Source organism: Sceloporus undulatus, chromosome 6, assembly GCF_019175285.1.
Source record: "Sceloporus undulatus isolate JIND9_A2432 ecotype Alabama chromosome 6, SceUnd_v1.1, whole genome shotgun sequence".
In the NCBI taxonomy this organism is placed as follows: domain Eukaryota; kingdom Metazoa; phylum Chordata; class Lepidosauria; order Squamata; family Phrynosomatidae; genus Sceloporus; species Sceloporus undulatus.
The window spans coordinates 149,275,530-149,302,488 of NC_056527.1; the positions used below are offsets into that span (position 1 = coordinate 149,275,530).

Sequence of the window (26,959 nt, forward strand, 5' to 3'; positions counted from 1 at the left end):
GTAACTATTGTAAAAGTGAAAAGGGAACATCTTGGTTTGAAAGAGGCATCCATTCAGTTACTGAGAAACAATGTGCACAAGAGGTTAATGAAATGTGAATACACTCTTCTCAAATCTGGGGCTTTGAAACTCTAATAATTTTGGTCTGCCAGTTTCTTGCAAAAACCCTAACAGGAATTTCTGTTGCTTAATTGTGACATTGTTTAAAAGTCTTGATGCTGGATTGCTTTTTGCTGCTGAAAAGAAGCAGTGATAAATTATTTGAAATGAATAAAAGAACGGATGTTTAATTTTTGTTTCAGTTTAATATTGACCACAGAAAATAAACAATGCAAACTTTTTTAATTCAAAAGTGTTATAAATGGCTCGTCAGTAAGAAACAGTATTATTTACGTAGTATGACATAAAATAGTGAACTGTGTTTTATAAAGAATAGTGTCTCAAAACATTTTAGTCTCACTAATAACACTTGAAATTGAAGTTCCTCTGTGTTTCATCAAGGGCCCATTGCACCCTTCACTCCGTTTCATCTTGAGACATTACTCAAGCAGTTTAGCTTTTGTAAAAGTATTGATCTCGTACAAAAGCTGTATGTACAACAAAGATGGTAAACTCCATTACAAAATATTATATACCTTGCTATGTACTTGGGACTAATCTTCATGCCTTCGAAATGTAAATGACATCAGCTATTGGGACAAATCAGTTTAGAAGTCCCTGAAGGGTCAGGAACAAACCACTTTTCCCATAGGTCAATGTGAACACTAGGGCAGTGATGGCAAACCTATGGCACATGTGCCAGAGTTGGCACTCAGAGCCCTCTCTGTGGGCATATGTGCCGTTGTCCCAGCACAGAGTTTGCCAGAGTTTGTTACTAGAAAGCCAGAGGGACATGGCACTTTGCAATAAATAAGTGGGTTTGGGGTTGCAGTTTGGGCACTCAGCCTCCAAAAGGTTCACCATCACTGCACTAGGGCAATCCCAAGGCTTGCATCTTTCATTCCACTGATAACTTGGCACCATGAAGAAACTGTTCTGAGTCCCTGGTATCAGGACTCCAGCCCTATGGCATTTAAAAAAGAAAAGCTCCTTGTATACAGCCCTTACTAGAAAACTGTTTCTTCTTTACAAGTACAATAAACAAAAAAGCTTGGATACCACTCACTTTAAACCCTTCCTCAACTCTGTCTCTGAAATACGCAATATGTATATCAGCTCAGAAATAAATCTTACTTAATTCAATGGGATTCAGTTCTTAGTTAAATGTATAGAAGCTTGCAACCATAAACTATGGATGGGTTTCATCTTAAGGTTGTATTCAACTGTTACCAAGTATGCATTTTGGTCTTTCTGAACCAGTGGGTGAAAGTGGCTTTAGAAAAACGACAGTTCTGAGACATTTTTTACAGACAGCTTGAGATCAATGCCATCATCCAGAGGGAGCCCAATTTAGTTAAATCCAATAGCAGGTAATGGGGAGGGGACTAGTTGCAATGATCTTGTCCCACTGATTTCAGGGATACTTAAATGGAACATTGGAGTGTGGTTCAACTGTTTGCATTCACATCCCTACACCAAAGTAAAGTGCAAGCCCTGCACTTGGAGGTTGTCCAGTTGGTGACTTAAATGGGGGGTGGTTTGTGAGTTCCTGCATGGCAGAACAGGGCTGGACTGGATGGCCCTTTGGGGTGTCTTCCAGCTCTGATTCTATGATTCTAAATATTAATTCTGCAGTGTGCTTTGCCTCAGCAGAAGATGACTGAATGCTAAATACCTGGTTAGTTTTGAGGTTTCTGGGATGTATACGTTTGTAAAAATGCAACATGATTTATCTTGCTAGTGTTGCATGTTGCCCAAAGAAGGTTAATTATATGCTTCTATCTTACATTCTGCCAAATCATTCAAGAATCTAAAATTTACCTCTGTGCCGAATGTGCCATAAAGGATTAATTGCTGGATATTTTCCATGGATTACAATGAGCATTGGGGAGGTTGCCACACCGCCTGCAAGGGAGCTGCTATACAGATTTTCTCTGAAAAACATGTTTTTAACTCCCAAATATTCTGAAGGTGTTGTAAGTAGCTCTTATAACACCACAACAATGTGGGAAAGCAGTAAATGGCAACAGCGAGCCCAATTCAGTTAGCAAGATTTGGAAGAGCATCTGACCGCTGTCTAAGTATATTTATTTCTTCTCTGAACGATGCCCCTGAAGCAAAAAGAGCTTCTTTTACATTGCATTATATAGTGCATCCTACCCCAGTTATTAAGACTCAAACATGGGTCTTACTGTTACTTAAAAAAAAATAAATCAGAAATGAGCCAGTCTTCATTTGAAAAGTTGGTCAGTAAATCATCCATTCTGCATTATATAGAGTCACATTAGTTGCCCTCGATGATTTGATCAAACACTCCTGTATTGTACACTGATACACACAGGAAGTATACAGTTTGCAAACACAGCCAAGTAATGTAAAATACAGTCAACCCTGTTTTTGTAGGGATCTGTTCCGGATCTGTTTGCTTTCGGTAGTCCAAAAAAATTCCGTATAGGTATTCTGGGGGAAAGAAATAAGTGATTACTCCAGGTTAGTCAAAGTAGTCCCAGAGTTTATTTAGCGAATAGTTTCACTCATGATATTTACCCTTATCTTATCTCTTGGACATTGGAAGAGAGATGGGACACTTGACAAGATTACCTGAACATGCAAAATGGTTCAAAATCCACAAGGCAGGGATTTCAGAAAGGAAGTGTTCTATATTGTGTTTAGTGTGTGTTTAGCTGTTCCATTTGTTGTGTGCCTTCACGTCATTGCTGATGCAGGAACCCTAATGCAAACCTACCACAGGGTTTCTTTTCACAATATTTGTTCCAAGGGGGTTTGTCTTTTCCTTCCTCTGAGGTTGAGAGTAAAGTTAAAAATCTCTGTTGACTTTGTGGGTATGCATTAGATCTTAGGTCCTTCCAAGAGAGTGCAACATTGCACAAATATCCTGAGGCTGCTGATATAGCAAGAGCAGACAAAGTTCAGCACTTCAGGTGTTGGTGGACTAGTTTCCATCAGTCTTATCCTGTGGTGGGCTGGAAATGCTGAACGCTATGGTTGAGCAACATCTCTGCAGAAGGGCAGCCAGACTGTTCATAAGGGCTACTTACAGAAACTCCTTTGTTACAACAGCTCCACTGACTACTACCACACTATTTCTGGGCACTTCAAGAGATAATCATGACCTATAAAGTCCTACACAGCTTGGGCCCAGGCTACCTGAAGGACTACATCTTCTTATGCAAGTCTGTGTGAGTTTGAGATCATTGCAAGGAGGTTCTTCTTTCAAACTTACCACTCATATTTGCTACAAAGGTGGGAGAAAGTCTACTTAATGGCTATTCCCAGGGTCTGAATCCCTTCCCAGAGATATTAGACTGGCACTTTCCATTAACAGGGTAAGATTTTCATTCAAACAGCCTTTAAAAAATTATTGTTTTAACATGTTGTAGTGGTTTCAGTGTGGGACTAGGAATCCAAGGTTCAAAATCACCATTCAGCCATGGAACCTTAAAGGAATGGTAAAGTTGCACTGAACAAATGATAGAACATTGCCATAGATTCCACTTCAATGTTAGGAAGAACTTCCTGACAGTAAGAGCTGTTCAACAGTGGGAAAGATTATAATTTTTGGGTAGGTTTTTCAGGCTACGTGGCTGTGTTCTAGAAGAATTTATTCCTGACGTTTCACTGGCATCTGTGGCTGCCATCTTTAGAGAATGCTGGCATGGAAATGAGTGGGGCGTGTGTGTGTGTACACACACACTGTGTGACCGTGGGTTGGGAGGAGCGATTTCAATGTTTATATATTGCCTTGGGAGTGTGGTAGAGCCTCCTTTTTTGGAGGTTTATAAACAGAGGCTGGGTGGCCATCCGTTGGGGGTGTTTTGGTTGTGATTTCCTGCATGGCAGAATGGGGTTGGACCAGATGGCCCTTGCAGTCTCTTCCAACTTGGTGATTCTATGATCCGGGGCGGCACCTGCTGCTGGCACTGCTTTAGTTGCTTCCAGTCATGCCAGCCAGGAGTTGTGGGTATTTGGAGGGCATCCCTGGTGTTTGCCTACCAGCAGCGGCGTCCCTCCCACTGACCTCCTCCCATTTCACACCATACAGAACCCTTAGCAATGCTTGTTTTTGCACTAACATTCATAAATCCTAATTCCCATATATCCCACTGAATGTCATGCTAACTGTTGTGACATGGGCAACTCACAAAACCGAAATTATACCACCATATTATAATATCACATGCACAGCCTAAATGTATTTACATATATAGAGTGAAGACTTGGTTAAAATGTACTGTTTTTGTTAAAAAGAAAATTTAAAAAGAATACATTAAAATAAATAACAATTTATAAATAAAAATCAAAATTTGACATTTTAATTTTATTTTTTTTAAATCTGAGGCTTCTCCCCACTGAGCTTCCCCTGACTCACACCATCTTTTAAAGCATTTTAAAGGGAAGCAGGGGAACATGTTGCTCCACTTGATCCCAGGCACTAAGGCAGACGTCCTCACTCAGCTCAGGCGTTTGCTTTTGGCTCCGATGGCAACCACATGGCAGACTTCAACCACTGCGCCCAACCTCTGCAGCTCAGCCAGCCACAGCATCTGCTTGTGGGAGAGGCGATCATTGGGGCCCTTGACTTCCACCAGCTGAAACAATGATCAAATAGAGTGAGAGAATGCTTTGTTCCAAGTACCTATAGTCAGACTGCAGAGACTACCAAATCTTAAAGGACAGGAATGCCACCCAGACCAGAAGCTGAGCTGTAAAAGGCATGCAGGAAACAGAAGACAATGAAAATGCAGCAGTTTATCTAAATTATAAGTGTGCAGCATTTCTGCAGTTTACATTAATGATGGTCACATTTTTTGAATGTGTCTTTATGCAAGGTGACTAATGTCAAGCCTAAAAGCAGAAACCAATGAGGGTAATCTTCTGAGGCAGTCTGTTCCCTTGTTGGGCAGCTCTAACAGTTGTTCCTAATGTTTAGGAAGAATCCTTTCTTGTAATTGCAATCCACTTCTTGTTCTGGAGCAGCAGGAGGGGGGAAGAAGCTTGCTCCAACTTCTACATGACATCCCTTCAAATACTGAAAGATGCCTATCATGCCACCTTCATAATAAGTCTCTAAGTCATTCCTCATTAGATTTGACAGTGGTACTCTGATTTCTCTCAGTCTGGACACTATGTTCCTGTTAACGCAGGCTAGGATCATATTGGCTTTTTTGGCCACACAGTTGACTCATTTTTAGCTTGTGATCTGGTAAGACACCAGATCTTTTTCGTATGTACTGTTACCAAGCCAATCCTATTTTTGAGTTTCATTTTTCCTGCCTAAACATACACTGGTACCCCGGGATACGAATGCGCCGCGTTACGAAATTTCCAGGTTACGAAAAAAATCCATTAAAAAAAACTGTTCCGGGTTACGAAGGTTATTTCGGGTTACGAAAAAAATTTTGGTGCTTTTCGGCGCTTTTTCGCACCAAATCGTGGCTTTCGCTATTAGCGCCTATGGGGCTTCGGCTTGCGAATGCTTTTCGGGTTACGAATGGCGCCGCGGAACGAATTAATTTTGTAACCCGGGGGAGCCCTGTAGTTCCTTACAATTATCTCTGTTGAAATGGATTTTGTTACTCTTCTATATGTCAAGGTGACTTTGGATCCTGATCCTACCTTTTCGGGTATTTACTATCCCTCCTAATTTGGTGTCATCTGCAAATTTGATAAGCAGGCCCTCTACTACATGATATCTTAATGTTTAGGTGGAATCGCTTCTGTTGCACTTTGAAGCCTCTGGTTTGTGCTTTGGTCTCTGAAGCAGCAGAAACCGTTTAGTCCATATTTGACATGCCGTCCCTTCAAGTATTTAAAGATGACTATAATATCACTTCTCAATCTGCTCTTCTCTAAGCTAAACACACTAGACTGCCTCCCTAAGCTGTTCCTCGTGGGACCTGATTTCCAGATGTCTACCTTTCCAGCTTGTCCTTATCCTACTTGAACCAGGCTGCCCAGAAGCAGGCACAGCATTCCAGTTGAGGTCTGAGCAAAGCAGAATAGCATAGGTGGGATACAGACGGGCAAAAAGGGGTGTGTTCATAACATCATGAAGGTATAGCCTTCAGACAGCCCTTACCTGAATGCCGCCATGAACACGCCCCTCGCACGCCCCAAGCAGGAAGAAGCGGCATTAAAAAGGTGCTGCTTTCCCCCGCTTCTTTTCTATATAGTGCGCAGCTGCGCATCTCCGTCTGTAAGCTGCTGCAGCGGTACGCCAGAATTGCTACGCCACTAATTTAAGTTGCCCATTTAAAAGCTCCGTGTCTGCTGCATCGCATAATGAGTCGGGGTCCTGGAACATGCGCAGTTTGCAGTCAGGCTTTAATTGCAGCGTCAGCTGCCATGCAGGTGTGGAAGCTGCAGCACAGCTGCAGCACATTTTAAGACTCGTAACCCTAACCCTAACCCTAGAGCTGCATGTACGCATGCGCTGCTAGAGTCGTGGAAAGTTTGGAATTTAAAGTGAACCCCTACACACATTCCTGCGCCATTTTCACCTAACCATGCTAAAACTTTAAATATTTACATATGTACAAAGGAGGTGATGGGGGATGGCAGGGGGACAGCGGTGGCAGCGGCGACAGCTGTGGCTCTGCATTGCAGATTCAGCAAGAGCGCAGGGACCAAAGGAGAGGAGGCATCCATGATGCTGGTGACACTGGCAACGTGCAAGCGGACAAGGATGCCAACACCAGCTGATCACCAGGTGGCAGGAGACCACCTTTGTTCTTGGGCAGGGCGGGGGGAAAAGTTTAAAGGGGCTTGGGTGCTTTAAATGTGCACATATGCTTTCTGCTGCTGGTGCTGAGCGCCGCAGCTGCGCAGCTGCGCATCCTCCAGCCGGCAAAAGAAAAAAAAAAGCCCCGTTTTTGGCCGCCCGTGAGGAAGCTGCCTCTCTCTTTGCAGCGTCCTCCGAGGCGGCGGTTTGGAAACTGCGGGTCAGAAACGGCCCCAGGTGAGGCGTCTTCACTGCCCCCCATGTGGAAGCCCCAACACCTGAGCCACGCCCCCAGGGCAGGCGGTCTGGAGGCTCCGCATTCAGCAGAATACACCTCCAAGACGTCTTCCCCTGCCCGTCTGTATCCCGCCATAGTATTATTACATCCCTTATGCCACCTTTCAATCTTCTCTTCTCTAAGCTGAACATACCCTAAGCCATAGGTCTTACACCTGACTCTTTTGCTTTATATCAGATAGAAAACAGAAGCTGTGAGAGGCTTCTTTTTCCCAGTCAACCAGAGGCAGACTTGGAATATTTCAGTTTAGTGATTTGTGTTGCTAAGTTCAGTAACAGTTCTCCCCCGCCCTTACACTCAAAAAACCTGGCCTATATCTGCTGGGAGCAGTTCGCTCATGACTGCTGGGTATGATCCTGGCTGTCCAAGTCATAAATCAAAATGGGAGGCAAAGCCACTGCACCCAAACAATGCATGCAGGGTGGTCTGCAGCTTCCATTCCAAGGAAAGCAGCATCATAGCTCCTATAGAAACCTTTTTAATAGAAAAACTTCCCTTAAGAAAAGAGAGGTTCTGATGTCATCTTTTGTGATCGTTTATTTCCCTTAAAGAAAGGTGCGGAAAGGGGAGTGCAGACAGTTTCTTTAATGCCACAATTCTATGGCAATGAAGGGAGAAAATGTACAGCAGAAGACACTTGGATGCAGCACACTGTCTTTTAAAAGAAAGGCCAGAGGAACAGTGCAAGTCCGCTGCCAGCAATTGTTGGAGCTCTATGTCTGAATTGTACTGGTTATACCCAACTCAAGTTAATCTATTGATCAACTGATGAATTGTGAGTTTAAACACAAATAAATCCCAGTGGTCTAAAATCAGAATTGCCAGTTGTTCCTACACCAGTCTCCAACCAAAAGCATCCCTGGGGTTGACTTTGACGTAAAGCCGTGCCCCCATTTTGTGCATCCCATTGCTGAGCTCTACATCACAACCTCCACCACGCAGCTGGGAATTTACCTTAAACTGCTGGTCTTCACTTCTCCAGACGACAAGATCAGGGAGGCCGCCTCTGCAATGGCGCAGATCTTTTGAAAGCCGCCGGAAAACTCCGCTCAGGAAAGGACCCCCAAAGCAGCACGCCAGGCTCTGTAAAAGTCAAAGTCCATTTCCCTTTCTCACATAAGGGATTTTCACTCATTCATCCTGTGTGTCTGTTAGAGATGCAAAGGCCCAAGGGGAAAGAAATGGAAAATTCCTGGGGGGGGAACCCCATGTTTTCTCCTAAACCCTTTTCCCCACTTTTTTTTTGTAATGGATTATCAGATTTCCCTTTTGAATGATACATAAAATGTTCAAACAAATGTGTTCACATGTCTGGCCAGGACAGGTTACTTAGTTAAGTAACTAAATAGCTGATAAATAATACTGGCTTCTGATGGAGGAAAAGCCTTTTTCCCTTACTTGAGCCTGGTGGAGGGAAGAGAACCGTTCCCAGCTAATAAGTGCCGCTGCTTTGCCTTCCTGGGCATTCCAGACATCGCCAATCCAGTCCTGTAGAGTCTCAGCCGAAGCGTTATATAGCAGTTCGAGTCTGGATTCAAGAGCTGCCTGGCGGTTCTCATAAAAGCTGTCGGTGTATAAATCCAAGGGAAAAGCCTGGGGAAATAGATCAGAAGGTAGGGAAAAAATTAAGCATTTTTGGACTACTTCTGCCAGAATCTGCCAGCCAGTTAAGGGGTTGTAGTCCAAAAAATATCACATGCCCATGTCTAAGCTATAGGTTTTACTTACTCATCAACATTTTGGTGACATCTGTGCAAAGAAGAAGGAAAACAGTCTTGTATGATGCAATAAATGGATCTTGCAGCACCTTTCACATTAACTGTATAGAAGTTGTTTTGTAGACTTGGTCTGCTTCCTCTGATGCATCGAGTGAAGTGTTGTCCAGGAGGGACCTTTATAACCAGACTGTATGAATAGCCATAGAAATGCATTACTCCATGCATCTGAGGAAGCATACCCAAGTCTATGAAAGTTTGTGCTACAACTTCTTCTACACAGTTACTCTCAAAGATCCCTTTGCAAGATTGGGTTGGATCACTGGAAGAGGATTCATCTTTGTTAGTATAGGTACAGTGGTGGTATAGAGATTGGGGCAAAGGCAGCTGGACAGTTTCTGGGTACCATCCCTATGCCCAACCAGTGATTTGGGGGTGAAACTGTGTCCTGGAGCTATCCCTTCCATACACTCCACAAGGAGGCACTATATACCTCTTTTATGCAGTACCAATGATGAAATTATACCAGTGTCATTGCTACTGATGGCAAAAATGCACAAAATGACTTCTGAAAAGCTTCCTAGGGAAACATCTGCACATGTATAAGACATTCTTTCACTTCCAAGATAAAACAGTTTTTTGTTTTAAAGGAAGCGTACCTGGTAATGATTCCTAAAGACATCTGGGATGCCATCCATGAAAAGAATATCCCACATCAACAGGCCGTAGAGAGTGCTAAACGTAGATCCTTCACCATGAATTCCTGAATCACAAGCACAAAAAATCATAAATCCAATAAGGAACAGCAACCGAGGATGTCTACTGATCACAAAAGTGTAAGGTAACAGTAAAGGTTTACTGCAGTGACCAAGTCTTAATACGAACTCAACACTTTGTAAAATAGAGACAGAAACTTTCACAGGCCCAAACTATCTTACTATTATCTTGCTGACTCTATTCTCTACTTGCTAAATTCTAGCAAAAGACCTCTTAAGATGGATGAGTGGGGTTTTAGATGGGAGTGGGACGAGGGTTACACTAAAATGGCCTCACACAGTTACTGAAGTTGTCCAGCAGTAGATACAGGATAGACAAAAATGAAGCAAGCGATCCCATGATAAGAGGGTCTAAATTCGTTTTCAAAGTTTGGGCAGGGGGATATATTGCAATGGATTACGTAGGAAGGCAGGCTGGCACTACAGAACCAATTGCAGCCTGAGAAATTTTTGATGGCTGCTTTCCTGTGTTGTACAGCCAAAAACAGCATTACAAGCCCTTCACATCAGTAACTTAAGGCTTTGGAGAAACAGTTCAACCTTTTAGAATGAAAACAAACATCAATGTTGAGTCTCCCGTATCCAGAATTCCAAAATCCAAAATATATCAAAATTCTCCACATGGGTGACCAATACGCAGGTTGAATATCCTGAAATCCAAAACACTCCAAAATCCCTCCTCCTGTTAGCCTGTTTAGTGGGATGCACTCTTTCATTTTGCTGGCCCAGTATGAAGCCAGTCCTCTGTGTTTCTCCTGGAGGGAGGCTTCCTTTCCTCTGTTGGCATCACTGGAAACTCAGAGGACTAGTGTCTTAGCATTCTAGGAAAGAACAGTCTTAAGGCTAATAGGAAATGGCAGGGGCAGGGAAAATAATACAGGTTGAGTCTTCTTTATCTGGAATTCTGAAATACTTCCAAATCCAGAATTGCTGACATGGGTGACTGACATAGTCATAGCTTTCTGATGGTTCAGTGTACACAAACTGTTTGGTGCACAAAATATTGGTTAAGGCATATACAAAACAAATAAATTTCATGTTTAGACTTGGGTCCCATCTCCCAAGGTATTTCATGATGTAGATGCAAATATTCAAAAATCTGAAAAAGTCCAAAATTTAAAACATTTCTGGTCCCAACCATTTTGCATAAGGGAAGACTCAACCTGTATCAGAAAAATGCACCGAGGAGACATCTACCATAAATAGATGTATGTATGTATACACACACACACACACATTATGTACATATATATGTATAAAAGCTGGAAATCCACCAAATCATATCTAATGGGAATGGAGGCATGGCTTTCTGGGGAAACCCAGACGGGCAAATTCCACCCGAGGCAAGAGGGAGTGTGGGTCGCAAGCTTATAACTACAGGAATGACTTCAAGTCACCTTGATTGAATCCGTTCTGCTTGTAGTGGGCCAACGCCAGCTCCTCCACAGAGCACATGAAAGTTGATGGCTCAAGGTCTTCTCCTTGGTCTCCCATGCTGAGGTCTTCCATAATGAACACAGACTTCCCCATCCCGGTCTGCGGGCACAGCTTTCCTTTGATGGTCACCTGAGCAAATGAGAAGATCTGGCAGAGTAAGAAAGAAGGGACACACAATGCACTCTCACACACAGCCACAACACCAACTGTGCCCTCTTTTTTGCACCAAACCCATGGTAAGCCAAGATGCGTAATGCAGCTGCTGACAGAGTTATGTGCTGATTGTTCTATGCAACCTCTATGGTGAATTGCAATGCTACATAACTGAATGTGCAACCCCACATCTTTGCTGTTGTAGTAGTGTGCATTCAAGTTGTTTCCAGCTTATGGAAACCCTAAGACAATTCTATCAGATACTTGGCAAGATTTGTTCAGAGGGGGATTGCCTTTGCCTTCCTCTGAGGCTGAGCAAGCGTGATTTGGCCCATGTCATTCAGTCAGTTTGTACTGTATAGCCAACCCTTGTCTCCAGAACTGTCCAACATTCAAACCGCTATATTACACTGCCTCGCAAGCAATCAAATCATTATTACCCATAAATACATGAGAGCCAGCATGGCGTAGTGGTTTTAGTGTTGGACTATAACTCTGGAGACCAGGATTTGAATCCCTTCTCAGCCATGAAAACCCATTTGAAGACCTTGAGCAAGTCATGCTCTCTTAGCCTCAGTGGAAGACAATGGGAAAAACCCTCTGAACATACCTTGCCAAGAAAATCCTATGATAGGTTTGCCTTAGCTTAGGGTCAAAGTCAAAAATGACAACAACAACAACAACAGAAAACACCCACACTGTTCAACAGTGGAATACAGTTTGATTGTTGGAAGTTGGAACAGAAAAGCAGAAAGGAGAATCAGAAAGTAGGGGGAATGATATTGCATGGGGAGAGAAGGCATGGCAGCTTGAATCTTAAAAGGGAAGGACTCACAACGGCAACATTGTGTTGCAGAACTTCCTTTAGAACAATCAATTGCAATGCAAACAAAGAGGCACCGGCTTGAACTTGCTTCACACCATTTAAATGGCAAGCTAAAAATAAAAGCATCAAGTGTTCCAAGTGCCATCTTCTTGTTAGCAATTTTACTCAATCTGAGAAGTGACAAATCGAGAAGCTGCACAAGTGGGAAATTTGTTCTTGCACCATGGATCCCGAACGCGTAGGAAGGAAAGAAGGAAAGACAGAAGCAGAGAACTTTCAAGCAAGGAGTACAGATAGGAGGAAAACAGCATGGAAGGAGAAAATGCCTCCCAAGCATTTTAAATTAAATGTGGCATGAAAGCCAAAGCTGCTGTCCAGATGGCTGCCTGGGCACAGAAAAGAAGGCAATGGGTGCCAAATCTGTTCCTGAAAATGGCAACTCAAGGACACTTTTGCAAAGTATTTGAGCTTCAAAAAAAATGAATCCACAGGATGACACAGAAAAGGAACATAGTATGTTTTATTTAACTGATTCTTCTCCTTGTCTCTCTAGTCTAGGAGATGTGAACCAAATCAAAACACAAAATTTATGTTACACGTAACTTGAAGAGAATTTTATACACAATATTTTTGTGCATGAAACAAAAGTTTCATCCAAAAAGCAAAGGTGGTGTCACCATCTCAGCCACCCATGTGGACAAATTTTGGAGTATTTCAGACTCCTTCCACAACAACTTATGCCAGAAAAGTCTTCTTCTCAGTTAGTCTCAAAGGTGTTCCTGAATTTCTTTATGGCCTTTTATGCTTAAGCATACCAACACAGCTTTATGTTTGAATGCGATGTGTCTGACCTAGCCAGCATTTTCCTCCAGGGAAGGGATGCCAACAGCTACTCACATGGGCAACGTCTTCCACATGGAGGAGAGGCAAGTCTTGCAAGACAGACCTGAATTTCTTACACACCGGGGACTCTCTGATCTTCTGAGCTCGCTGGGAGAGGGAAAGCCGGTGGCCGGTGCGGACAAATGGGTCCAGGAGACCTTTCCGGATGCACTGAACAGCCTGGAAGAGAACCATGCCATGACACATACATATAGAGGGAATCCCAGAGAACAAAGATGTGGCTGCAGGAGGCATGTCAAAATGAATGCTTTGCACTTGCATGTAAGAGTTCTGCCTTCCCAGTGACATTTCCCTTCAGTCTCCAAAGGTCTAGCAATGCAGACAGTGAGACACTGGAAATCAGTCATTCCTAGAAAGCATGTTCACACTTCCTTGGTAACTCCCCCTTCCCCTTCCTTTTTTGGATGCCTAAACAGTATGTTATTGATTGATTTTATAGGCTGCCTTTCTTCTCAATTGGATCCAAGAAAAATAGAATACTAGGAAAACTTAGAATATTTCTAAATATTTTACTGCAGTTTTAAATCACTGCAATGCTAGAAATTCAAGGATGGAAGAAAAATTGCATGGAGGGCAAGAATTCTTATTTGACAGTGTCCATAGAAAGGTTGCGGGAGTGCAGTTCAGGGCCTGTATGTGTGTGTGTGTGTATTTGCAGTGGGAGGTGTAATGGAGAAGTGCTACCCCTCAAAAGTGTCTTTTCCAAAGTTTTGTCTTTGAAGTTGCAGTGAGGATAGAAGTAATCAATGGCAGTTACTGTGATTTTGGGATGTGGTCGTCCAGAAAAAGGTACTATTTCCAAAGCTCTGCTTGTCTTTGTGGTGGCAGCAAGGACAGAGACAGACAAGGCTGGCTGGGAATCCAGAAAAGGACATTTTTGAAAGCCTGACCATGCAGCAAAGAGGACAGAGAGAGGTGTGTTACCTTCTCTGTGTCTTTCAAGTGCTGGTGCAAGTTGAGAGCCAGTCGATCCCACCATCGTCCCCGGCTGTCCATACAATAAATCTCCTGAGCCAACAGGTCTTGCAGCTGCTCCACAGCCTCCTGGATGCAACGCAAAGATACTGGTGAGAAGAGGGGCAGACCTCTCCCAGTGCTTAATGTAATGGTTTGAGCATTGGACTATGACTCTAGAGACCAGGGTTTGAATCCTGGCTCAGCCATGGAAACCCACTGGGTGACCTTGGGCAAGTCGCACTCTCTCAGCCTCGAGGATGGCAAGGGGAAACCACCTCTGAACAAATATTGCCAAGAAACCCCCAGGATAGGATTGCCATAAGTCAGAAGCAACATGAAGGCACACAAAAACAGCATTGCTTTCTGGCAGAAAATTCTTAATAACTTTCCTTAAACTGCAAGTTCCAGGATTCCAGAGGATATATGCCTTGGCAGTTAAAGTGGAATCATACTGCTCTAACTGTATAATGTGAAAGGGCCAACCAGTGTCTGCAATTTGCTTCTCTGCTTTCTTACCTCGTACATGTGAAGCCTCTGCAAGATCTCGACTCCACGGGAGAGGATACGTGTATACACCCAACCGACCGTGAAACGCCTCAGGTATTCGGGCAGGGCAGCGTGATGCCTATGGGAGGAAGCCACAAACCACAAAAGTCGCAACAGATACAGATTGATAAGAGTTTAGAATTAAAACAAAGGTGGTATGATGGAGAAATAATTCCCTATGAATGTATTTCTCCTATCCTGCAGTGCTGGCAAAACCACTTCTGGGTATTCCTTGCCTAAGAAAACTATGAAATTCATGGGTCTCCATAAGTCAACAGAACTGAAGATGCAAATACACATACACGCAGGTACCGGATCCTGACTGATCATGGACTCTAACAAGGGTCAGTCCTGATTAGTACTTGGATGGGAGACCACCAATGAGTATCAGGTGCTGCAGGTTCTGTTTCAGAGGAAGGACCTGGCAAAACTACTTCTGAGTCTTCCTTGCCTTAAAAAACCCAACAAAATTCATGAGGTCACCATAAATTGACAAGAGATTTGAAGACACAGACACAGATCCTGTCTAATCTTGGAAGCTAAGCAGGCTCAGCTCTTGTTCATACGTGGATAGGAGACCGCCAATGAATCCCAAGGTGCTGTAGGCTCTATTCCAGAGGAAAATCCTATGAAGTTAATTTGGTCGTTGTAAGTTGATAGGGGACTTGAAGGCACATATACACGTAGTGCAAAAGTGCAACTAGTCCATGGAAGAGCAGATCCATTGCCTCCAAAAGGTCCTAGGTTTAAGCCAAGGAGTGTAATTGTTGGGGAGTGGGATGACAGCATTGTCGCCCCATAACAATTCTCCTCTCCACCCTACTCCCCAAAATACAAGACTGTTTCCAAATATCGCCATTTTCCTCTGCAGTCCCTCTCAAAATGGCCACTTTCTGGCACCATTTTGAGAACACCTGTTCCAGAAATTAGATCTCACTTTAGTCAGGCCTCTCCCAACGTTGGTGCCCTCCAGACCATTTGGTCACCACATCCATCACCCCTTCCCCCCGTGGCTGTGCTGACCAAGGATGATGGGAGATGTAGTCCAACACACATGACATGTGCCAAGTTGGGACCAGCTGGTCTAGTCACAGTTGCAAACGCATTGCATCAATACCTTAGAGAAGGGTGATCTTTCAACTCTTCCCAGGCTACTTTTGCAGCCTTGTAGAGGTTGTGGCCTTCTTTCCAGTTTCCATTAGCCTGAGCCACGGAGACGTCATTTGACAGGTGTGCAGCAGTGGCATATCTAATTGGAATTAAAAATAAATGCAACAGTAAGAAAGAAGAGAGAAAGAAAACTAACTCATTTGAGATGTGGGGCTGGAGAAGAGTGCTGAGGATCCCATGGATGGCCAAGAAGACAACAAATGGGTCATTGAACAGATCAAGTTGGACTTCTCCCTGGAAGGCAAGATGACTAAATTGAGGCTGCAATACTTTGACCACATCATGAGAAGATACTACTCCTTAGAAAAAATAATGCTAGGAAAGGTGGAGGGAAGTAGACTAAGCCTTTCTTCCTACCTGATAAAATCATCACGATCCTCAAATATTGGTGTTTTTCTGTTGACATTGTAAGTGGGGAAGGCCACCCGGCCCATGTTGACCATGAGGACAGTGGAGAGTTGTCCCTGGCCTCCACTCCCTGCTTCTTCATCCTCCGTTGGGTCAGATAAGGAGAAGAGGAGCAACACCCGAGAGAAGACCGCCCGAGGCCCTTTGCAAATCCGGACACACTTCCCAGCCAGCTCTTTTGCCCTGCAGCACACAAGACCCAAAAAAAAGCAAGACCAGAAAACGTAAACATGAGATCCAAACTCTCATCCCTTTTGCAAAGACTTGGAAATATTAACTGCACAATCAACACACTTGTTGGAATCTGATCTCGCTGTACATCTAGTCTGCTCATATGTCTAAGATCCACATGCAACAAGATGGCGGAGGAGAAATCACTGCTAGGTGTAGTTGCATGTTCTTTCCTTCCCCAAGCATTCAGCCTGATCTGTCCTCCAGCTGGGCAACCAGATAGTGGCCAAAGGAGGACAAGCAACGAGCTCCATTTCTGCAGACAACTTCAGGAAGACTCAGGCCTGTTACAGACTGCCAAAATAAAGCTGCTTCGGATCTCTTTGGAGGTATGCTATTTAAATGATGCATGGGTCCTAAGAGTCCGGAGGTCGCACCAAAACCACATTCCATTCTTAAGCACTGGAGTGCAGCTTTGGTGCAGCTTCCTGATTCTTAGGATGCATGCATCATTTAAACAGCATACCTCCAAAGAGACCCGAGGCAGCTTTATTTTGGCAGTCTGTAACAGGCCAAAATTATCCTCTTGGAGCTTTTAAAGGATCCTTCCCCCCCAAGAAGAGTCCAAAAGGACACCTATTGCCTTCTACAACCTGCTACTAGAGGGTTGTAGTGGGGTCAGTTTATTTCATGATAAATACACCTCTCTCTGGAAGTCCTCTAGCATGACTCTATGGTGGACTTCCACCAGAAATACAGGGTTCACCATTATCTGCAATTTTCGCTATCCATGGTAATTCTGGGAACATATCCCCCGTGTATACAGGGATCATACTGTACTACTACTACAAACAATAAGCATTGCTCCAAAAGTTAAAATGCTTGTTTTGTTCAGAACTGTTTATACTATATACCGCACTGAGATCCCATGATAAAGAGATGAACAGAAATATTAATTAATAAACAAATAATGATTATTATATTTATTTGTATCTCGCTTTCCCTCGAAGTCGGGATACAAAGCGGATTACAAAATTAAAAAACGCATAAATGTGGGCATTAAAATAGAATGCAAATAAACAAGATAAAGAGCCCCCAATTCTCCTGCCCTCTTCAGTGGCTCCTCTTTGTCCAAAAATATATCGACACGGCTCCATCGCCTCCTCTCTATCCCTCCTCATCCTTCCCTTTTAATCCCTAGCCTTGTTCCTCCCCTCCGATGCAGCTGAAGCGAGGAGATACTCCTCCAGAATTATGCACGCCTCAACCAAGATAAACCCTCTGCTTAAAATTAGCATGTAGTTCAAGTGCAAATTATAACAGGAGCAGAAATAGCATCTCCTGGGAGGCGTCTGCTGAGCTGAGGCAGAAACTGGGTTAGTTTGGTGGGGAAAAGCATAGCATTTCCTCAAGCGAAAAAGAGACTTCCATCACAGGAAGCCTGAACAGCCAGACAGTTTAAACCTCTGTCAAGCCCCTGCCCTCCAAAAATAATCCACTCCAACTACACTGTTCCTCTTATTTCTCTGCCTTTCTGCAGGCTTAAAAATCTGGCAACCCATCATGGTGAAATACAACTGCTGTGTGTTCTCCTTGCAGTGCATCTACACTGCAGAAATAATCCAGTTTGATACCACCTTAAGTGCTGTGGCTCCATAGTTATTGTTTATGGTTATAAACAATATAGATTATTGTTAATTCTTAATGACTACACTTATAACAGAAATAAATGAAAAAGTAGTCATCTTTGCAAAACCAGTTACTCCCAAGAAAAGCAACGGTTCCAAGGTAATTTAATGTGCATCATTCATTCTGCATCATGATTTGCATCTTTGTTTATTCAAGTTGCAGAATCCAGCTTTTCTTGCTGCACAATACAGGTAACTGCTGCTTATTCTTATATTTTAGTAAGGGACCACTGTAAAAATAGGCTACCGTTTCAGAATCACACTTCCAACGCCGGCCTGGTTTGAGCTGAAAAAGGAGCGTTGTTTTGCCAGCCGGAGGAAATCTTCAAGGATTTGCTGTTTCTGAGCATTCGGGTTTCTCAAGTGGAACGTCTTTGCTAAAGTCTTCAGCTCAGGGGCTGACAGCAAATCAAGAACCTCAGACAGATCCTGTAATTCTGTCTCTGCAGACAAGAGATGGGAGAATGAATATATATATATATAAAATCAGTGAGCAGCAATGCAAAAAAAATCAAAATACATTCCCATTCTTTTGCTACTTATGGTAACCAAGGGACTCCATAACTTCATTCTACACATTCACAAATCAAAATGCAAATCAGAAAGCCATGTTTGACACCAGATGATTTGCAGACTCTCCTGTTACAGGTTGAGTCTCCCATATCCAAAACACTTGGGAGCAGAAGTGTTTTAGATTTGGAATACATGCATATATGTATGGAATTCAAACATATAGCTGTGTTAAAGCTGGAATATCAGAATGCAAAGGCATCTTGAAGCACCTTTGAGACTAATTGCAAAAAATAAGTTGGTAGCATGAACTTTTATAGACTTGAGTCTACTTTCTCAGATGCATTTGGTTCGCTTAAGTCTAGGAAAGCTCATGCTACCAACTTCTATCGTTCACTTAGTCTCAAAGGTGCTACAAGGCATGCATATACATAATGAGATATCTCAGAGATGGGATACAAGTCTAAGTACACAATTAATGTATGTTCCACATACACCTTATACACATAACCTGAAGGTAATTTTATTCACAGTATTTTTATTAATTTTCTGGTTGAAACAAAGTTTTTGTATCAACATCATCATCATCTGTTGGATTTTGGAGCATTATAGATTTCTGGAGAAGGATATTCAACCTGCATTATTGGCACCCATGTAGACCATTTTGGAATAATTTGGATTTATGACCTGGAAAAGGGAGACTCATCTTGATGTATGTTGGTTGGTTTTCATTCTAAAAGGTTGAAATGTTTCTCCAAAGCCTTAGGGGGCTCCTTTTTTTAACTAAAGAAAACCAACATGGCTTATTATTGTTTGCTGTTGTTAATTTGACAGTCTAGCAGATGCTACTGAGCGGTGTTTTTGGCCATCAGCGATTCAGACTCTGCCAAAGAATCTAGGAATCGGTGAGGTCCTTCATACTCGGATTCTTTATCCACGGATTTAACCATCCACAGCTTGAAAATATTCCAAAAATACGCAAGCTTCCAAAAAGCCAACCTTGATTTTGCCATTTTATCTAAGGGACACCATTTTACTATGCCCTTGTATTTAATGGGACTTGAGCATGCATGGATTTGGGTATCCACAGAGGATCCAGGAACCCAACAGATGCCAAGGGCCCACTTTATTGTTGGATGCTCCAAGCAGCATCACTTTTTTCAATTGCACTATTGTGATTCTTCTATGGCAATCCACTCAGATGTTCAGTCAATCTGTTTGGAAATGATCCAGGGTACGTATCACTCCTGGAACCACAAGTGTTTTCTTTTCCCAGAGGCAATGTTATTATTATTTTATTATTATGGAGTCCAGCTTGTCCAACACTGTCTATCTTGCTGCTTCACAGATGTAGCCATGTTAGTCTGTAGAATCAGTATGCAGAGAGATCTTGTAGCACCTTTGAAACTAACTGAAAGAGAGAATTTGGTAGCATGAGCTTTCATAGACTTCTTTCCTAGACTTTCTATTCAGATGCATCTGAGGAAGTAGACTTCAGTCTAGGAAAGCTCATGCTGTCAAGTGCTTTCTTTCAGTTAGTCTCAAAGGTGCATAAGATCTCTCTACATACTGATCTTGATGCTTCAATAGACTTACCTGATTGAAGGAATCCAGCTTCAACCAACTCTCCGATGACAGGCGAGAGATCCTGGCTGATCTCAGCGTATTCTATTTTATTCGTTTTGATCCAGCTCAGCTTACGTTGGAAAAGCCTGACGTATAGCTTCTGCCCTCCAGCTGCAGCCAAATTGTAAAGAGTAGTGGGGAAAGGATAAATGAATCTTAAAAACACTCTCAAAAATGAGTTGAACAGCACACATCCACTTGCAAAACATAAACAGGAGATCTGCAAGATCTTCTCTCTTAACATGTTTTAATTGCATCTGATCGAAGCCCAAGTTAAAAGCTGAAACGTCTGGCCTGTGATTAAAATTAAGCCATTTTTCCCCCTTGAGAAATTAGGATTAAAGTGCATGGAAAGAAAAATGGCACAGCTCCATACTCTTCAGCTTTTGTAGGTTTCTCGGATCAATAGAAAAATCCATTCTAGCGGCTACTGAGATCCATTTTGCCACCAGTGTTCTTAAATTAAGCAAGGGAAGACTTGCTGCTAAGAGGACTCTCTAAAGACTGGAGAAAGCCGAGTTTGATTAGGGAAAAATATTCCCTGCCTGAATTTACTACCCAGCATTCGGCCCAGTATTTCTAACTGGATTAAGAAGTTAATTACTGCAAGAGATAAAGAAGTACTACAAGGCTCAGCGCTTCAAGCAATGGGGCAAACGGTAACACAGTTTATTATAATACGTAACTCAATGCAATGGAATTGTGGAATTTGTCGTTTTTGTGAGCTATTTCTCTGTCAGAGAGCTCTGGTGCCATATCAAACTGCAAATATCAGAAGTCCATAGGATGGAGCCATAGCAAATAAAGTGAATTATTTCTGCAATGCAGATGCACCCATATTCATCACTGTCCATGCCAAACTTTCCCTCTCAAACTTGGGAGTCAAGGAAACTTACATTTCTTAATTCTTCCGTAGCTCCTTCTATTTCTTTCCCTATTTTGTGAATTAACTTCCCTTGCAGGCAGAACCTTTTCTATTTACCCTGTAGTAATAATGCAGCTTGACTCTGCTTTAACTGCCATGGCTCCATGTGATGGGTTCTTAGGATGTATAGTTTGTCGTGGCACCAGAGCTCTCTGGAAAGCCTCACAAAACTACAAATCCCCCAGAATCCCACAGCCTTGATCTATGGCAGTTAAAGTGATTCCAACCTGGAAGTGAATGCAGCCTAAATTACTGTTTTTTCAACCTATGGATGGTGGCTGGAGATGATGGGAGTTGTAGTCCCAACACACCTGGAAGGAAACAGGTTGCAGAAGGCTTCTGCAAATAACTTTGGTCTTTATTTATTCTGATACGAAGCAGCCTTTGTCATTGTATTAAACTCCGCTATTAAACTCTAACAGGACCAGCAACAATAACCACCACAAATACCTACCCGATAACCGGTAGAATTTAGCAACGGTTTCCAAATCTTGCTCATCAAAGAGCCTCCGATCATCTTCATTCTCCAAAACGGCTTGCAGGACCATCAGGAAATTCCTGAGATAATACGGATGACCTTCTGCATCCGAATCAGGTCCAGGAACACCGAGGACAGTTTCGAAATTACTTTTGATGGGAGGCGATTCTCCTAAAGCTCCTGAGCCACTATCACCCCTCGCTTCATTTTTTGCATTTCTGTGACCTTCCATAGGAAGTACTTCCATACCATCGTCTTCCAAAGAAGAGACATTAGGCACTGGGTTATGGCATTTCTTTCCCGCCTTGAATATTGGATCTTGTTCGGCAGAAGAAGCGTCTCCGGTTGGCAATTCAGAGGAAGCTGATGGACATACTTGGAGCCTCTGAAGGTCCAAAACTGGGCCGTTCTTGGGGACATTTGGTGGCTCCTTGGCTCCGGTTGAAAGTCCAAGTTCACTGCAAACCGGATCGCCCAACGGTAATGACGAAACGTCAAAATCATTGACCAAATCCAGAGCTCCATATTGATTTGTTGGACCTTCTTTCGAACTGGGGCACTCTTGAAACCTTGCCAACGGCAACTGGTTCTCTTTCTGGGACCCTCCCATGGAAGTGGAGTCTTTTGGGTTTGGGTCTACCATTTTCTCACAGGCTTTGCTGCCCAGAGATGAAGCCCCATCACCACCTCGGGCGCGACGTTTCCTGGACAATTTGGTCGACAAGCTTCCTAAGGAGATACTCCTTACCGTGTCAACCTTACCAGGTTGCCCATCGCTCAACGCCCGACCGGCCCCCTTCTTAAAATAAGGACTTGTCTCTCCTCCTGCAAGTGCCTTTCGTTCACAGTCATCTGCTCCTGGGGGATTCGGATTTTTTTCCGGCGTCGAGGCGTTCTTTGCAAAATACGGACTCAAAACATCCGCCAAAGGAACCGTACCTGAGTCGACCAGAACCACGTCGTCGCGTTGGCTCTTTTCGCAAACTTCATCTATATGTTTGTTGATTCCGTATCTCGAGACGATCTGGCCGCACAAAGGGCAAGAAATTTTGGCAGGAGGGACGTTGTTGAAAAAGGAAGCGATGGAGGAAGAGGAAGGCATTGCTAAAGAGGAGTCCTCTTTCGCTTCCACGCCGCTTGCCGCTTTTCTCTTGGTTTTGCTGAGGTTTAGCCGAGGCTTTTTATTTTCCGGAAGCCTGTTTCCAGCCATTGCGAGAACCTATTAGTGTGACAAATGGAGGCATTCCCTCATTTAAACAAACAGAAATACCTCTTGTTTCATGCTTTCAAACAGCCTCTTCTAAGCAGCTGTAAAAAGAGAAAAAGAATTAAGGGATCAATATCAAATTTTTACAATATTGCTGCCGTCGTTCTTGACAGGATTTGTTCAGAGGAGGCTTGCCATGGCCTTCTCTGAGGCTGAGAGAGTGTGGCTTGCCTTAAGTCACTCAATGGGTTTCATGGCTGAGCTAGGATTCGAATCCTGGCCTCCAGAGTCATAGTCCAAAGCTCAAACCACTGCACTGCTCTGGCTCTTGAATTAAATATTAAATGCTCTAAATAGTCTATGGAGGCTAAATACTCTAATCCTACATCACTTCATACTACATAATCTAATAATACAAACCTTTCACCTTCCTTGGACCTAAGCAAACATCCACTTAGTTCTGAAACATGTATATATATGTACATTTTATTTACAATTTAAGAACACTATACAGTATATATAATGATTTTTATTATATTCATCTCATTGACAAACTATTATATATATATATTATATATATAAGGTTTTATTATATGTAACTCTATTAACAATAAGAAACACTATATATATATATATATAATTTATTATTTGTATATCTTATCACTGACATAAGAACAGTGTATATGTCTATGTGTATATATATATATATATGAAGCACTTATTTTATTATACATTATCATTGACACTGATAAGAAACACTATATATATATATATCTATATATATTATTTAAATAATTGTAATATTATGTTCATCTTTAACAATAAGAAACAGGTGTGTGTGTGTAATATTTATATATATATATATATATATATATCCCCTTTCCATTCATTTGAAAAGCTGGAATGGTTGCCAGACAAACCTCCAGGTGAAAAACTACAAAGCCTAAAACAGAGAGACTAAGTAAAGCAGTGAACCCTTATAGAAAACACCAGGCCTTAGCCATGGCTGTTTTAAAACAAGGTTTCCCAATGACTCCCCAAAGGAGCAAAGCTTGCATTTCAGGCTCTCCTTCCATTCCCAAGTTTTAAATGATACCATGATTCTATATCTTTAACAAAGTTTGCAAGAGGGCTCCAATGCATGCAACCTCCACCTTGGGCTGCATTTTGCAAGAGAAATGAAAAGGTGCAATACCCCAAAAAGGTGCCAACAGGTGCAATGCAACACTAATTAACAGAAAAACACAATGCAACAATAAAAAGCTGAGATTAAAAGCCTGCTTGGAGCACCCACCGCACTTTGCAAAATCCATGCCATTGAAAAAGACAGCTGGAGCTGGGCCGCGCAGGCGCAGAAGGCAAAAAGAATCCCGGGCAGAGAGCAAGCCCATTCGAAAGGAGGCACATGCGCAACGTGGCCCTCTGTCTTGCAAGCTCATTCTGCTGCTCTTTCACAGTCTAAGGGCTAGGCATTCTCAATCCATCCCAGAAATTAGGCTTGTCCTCCTGCCGATGCCGGAGCGATCGATTCCCCCTATTGCTTATCTCTCTCTTGCTAAATGGTAGAGAATATATAGTTTTTGCAAAACTGGGGGTCATAAAAATATACTTTTAAAAAATGCATGGTGGTTTTTATAGGAATTTGGGGTGCTGAATCCAAAAATGACCTCAGATTTGCTCCATCACCTATACTTTTTTGGGGTTTTCAACCCACCTACCCACCCACCAAGAATTTGCTTTGAGGTTTCTATATAATATATGGGACTGAATGCAGTGGTCCCTGAGTGACCAGGAGTCCTCCTTTTCCAGGACAAGTCCTCCACTTCAACCTTTTGCCCAGGAGGATTGCCAAAATAATCCTCCCATTTCGAAAAGGGCTAATGCTATGAGTGTTTTATCCTTAAAGTTTTGATTTGGTTTGGTTTGCTTGAATGTCCTACATTTTGCAGGGCCTCGTCCTCTTTTGCAGTTATGAATGATCCTGCAAAGAGTCCTAAGGTTGGTGCCATACTGCCATGCAAAGAATATAAGTTTGCAAAACCGAACTTGAAAAGGTTCAATTGGATCAAACCTGAACAACTTGGAAGTAGGCAAAGGCCAAATTAAAATAGGCTAAAGTCCTTCGGGCCGCAGATTGTGGCAGTTCAATTGGAATATCATCTGTTATTAGATATTCGTTACGTTTATTTGTATAGCACCACAGGCTTTACGTACCACTTTGCAAAGGAGAGAAAACAACCATCCGAAACAGAAACAAAAGCCTAACTAAATCCATAAGCAAGACTTTAAAATTAATCCAGTATTAACTGTAACCAAGTTAAAACAATACAGTACTATAAAAGTCTAAATTAATGCAGATACTTTGTCATGAAATACACAGTCGTAAAAGCAAGAAGAAAGTTGGAAGGATTTGTTCCTGTTGATTTGTTTTCCGCCATTTCTCTTATTGCAGCTTCCACCTCGCTTTCCGGAATCTGGGGCTCATCTTCGTATGGCTCTCCGTTCCGGGTGTCCTTCATTTTGTCATCTCTTTCGTATAAAGTAGACTACTATAAATGGCTTTTTGAATTGGGAGTTTTATATAGGGACTCTGACACCAAAGTTCCTTTTGCAAGGGTTTTTAAATGCATGTCTAGTTCTTTTCTCCCTCCTCATTCTCCATTTAGCTGGGACTTATTTCAAGCAGCATTGGCATTGGAAGGATGGTGAAGGAGAGCTTGGGAGCAAGGCTGGACAGTGGAGGAGGCTTGTGGACCAGGGACGTAGCTAGGATTTTAGGAAGGGGGGGGGGTCCAGACTAAGTGCCACCATTATAATGGGGCTTGAGTGCGGCGGCGCAGCAGCACACACCATTCATTTTTCTAATGGAAGGGGGGGGGTCCGGACCCCCAGATCCCCCCCCACGGCTACATCCCTGTGTGGACCTTACTTGAGACGTTGGCTGACTGACTACCGCATGTCCCATAGGAAGTTGCCCCATCTCCTGTTGGGCCGCTGGAAATTGTTTGGCGGGCCACATGCGGCCCCTGGCCATATGTTATACAGGCCTGAATCCTTCGGGAAGAGACATCAATCAATAGATATGAGCCAGTGATGGCTAGAATGAGCCTCCACATTCAGGGGCAATACACTCATCCCTACATATTTGTGGCTTCGCTATTTGTGGATTTGTTTATTCACAGATTTAATATGTTCTGTCTAGGAATCTCTAGGTCCTCCAGTGCAACTCTGTGGTCAACGTTGCGCTGAAAGACCTAGAGATTCCTAGAGAGAATACTTTGCTAGGCCTTTGTAGCTCCTCCAGTGCATTTGTATGGTCAGCGTCTGTCAGACGTTGACCACAGAGTTGCACCAAAAGACCTAGAGATTCCTAGAGAGAATACTCTACTAGGCCTTTGTAGCTCCTCCAGCGCAATTTCTATGGTCAGTGTCTGTTGGATGTTGACCACAGAGTTGCGCTGGAGGACCTAGAGATTCCTAGAGAGGTGTCCTCTCAGGTAAAAACACTGTGTTTTTGCCATTTGTGTTTTTTCCATATTCACAAGGGTCTTGTGCCCCTAACCCTAGCAAATATGGAGGGACAAGTGTGTACCCCATTGATGGCTAGAATGAGCCTCCATATTCATGGGCAGTATTCCCTCAAATACTAGACACTAGGGACCCTATTTGTGTTGGGATTTTTGCCTTCAGGTCCTGCATCTGATGCAAACGGATGCTGCAAAAAGCCAAATCCTGGAAAAGACAGGGCTTGGGTCTAACCCAGCAGCTCCTAATAGCGAACGGCAAACGCCTTTGTTTCTCCCTAAGTGCTCCCTAAGCAAAAGGAGGGTTTTTCCTTTTTTACTGCTGTACTTCTGTCACTTGAAATGAATTGCGTTTACCTGCTCCTTCCATTAGCCGGCACAGGACCGTGGCCTCCATCCATCTCTGTTCCATACAGAGCCTTTTAATTTATGCTTGTTTCAGATGGTGGCCTTAAGGCCTCTCTCTCTGTAGCTGTAATTGTAGTCTCTCGCTCACACGCAAAAGCCTGAAGTTTTTTAAATTGATGCAATTCCTAGCCTCGGTGTGACTTTAATTAACCGTGACAAATTCTCCCCCAAAGCCCCTTTTGCAAATAACGCATAATTTATGAGGTCAGAGAAAGAAGATGGAGGGAGGGGGGAATGTTTAGCACCCCATTAAATTAAGTGATAGGCATTTGTTTCAGGTCTCTAATGGCATGCTTTTGATGGGCAACTGCCCCACATCAGCCTTTCCAAACCCGCTCTAATGCATCTGGGGTACTGATCTTCCATGGCCATTGTAAAAAGGAGAATAATTA

At 42.9% G+C, this 26,959-nt stretch overlaps 1 protein-coding gene across 3 annotated transcripts; it reads right to left on the bottom strand.

Annotated features, from left to right (window-relative positions):
* Positions 1 to 297: 297 nt before the first annotated feature.
* On the bottom strand, positions 298 to 25,583 carry FAN1 (FANCD2 and FANCI associated nuclease 1). 3 transcript variants are annotated; one of them, XM_042474867.1, is made up of 15 exons: positions 25,565 to 25,583; positions 21,405 to 22,736; positions 19,996 to 20,136; positions 18,137 to 18,332; positions 15,980 to 16,213; positions 15,570 to 15,701; positions 14,423 to 14,531; positions 13,874 to 13,993; positions 12,944 to 13,108; positions 11,028 to 11,196; positions 9,514 to 9,617; positions 8,538 to 8,732; positions 8,094 to 8,222; positions 4,572 to 4,709; positions 298 to 2,559 (listed from the first exon to the last, which is right to left on the bottom strand). In XM_042474867.1, exons 2-14 carry the CDS (start codon positions 22,636 to 22,638, stop codon positions 4,572 to 4,574), a joined length of 3,066 nt encoding a protein of 1,021 aa, XP_042330801.1. In that variant the 5' UTR covers positions 22,639 to 22,736; positions 25,565 to 25,583; the 3' UTR covers positions 298 to 2,559. The 3 variants fall into 3 exon arrangements, with proteins under 3 accessions (XP_042330801.1, XP_042330800.1, XP_042330802.1); XM_042474866.1 differs by lacking the exons at positions 298 to 2,559; positions 25,565 to 25,583 and adding an exon at positions 23,930 to 24,036 and having other exon boundaries at positions 4,433 to 4,709; XM_042474868.1 differs by lacking the exons at positions 298 to 2,559; positions 12,944 to 13,108; positions 13,874 to 13,993; positions 25,565 to 25,583 and having other exon boundaries at positions 4,433 to 4,709.
* Between the last annotated feature and the right edge of the window lie 1,376 nt (positions 25,584 to 26,959).

What these genes read in the sequence shown, in the direction of transcription:
- FAN1 (XM_042474867.1), bottom strand. Translation starts at nt 22,638, where the DNA reads ATGGCTGGAAACAGGCTTCCGGAAAATAAAAAGCCTCGGCTAAACCTC. An exon ending in AAAGATCACCCTTCTCTAAG is followed by an intron (nt 14,532 to 15,569) that starts GTATTGATGCAA and finishes TTCCTCCCATAG; the next exon opens with GCATCACGCTGCCCTGCCCG. An exon ending in ATGTGGAAGACGTTGCCCAT is followed by an intron (nt 11,197 to 12,943) that starts GTGAGTAGCTGT and finishes TCATTTGCTCAG; the next exon opens with GTGACCATCAAAGGAAAGCT.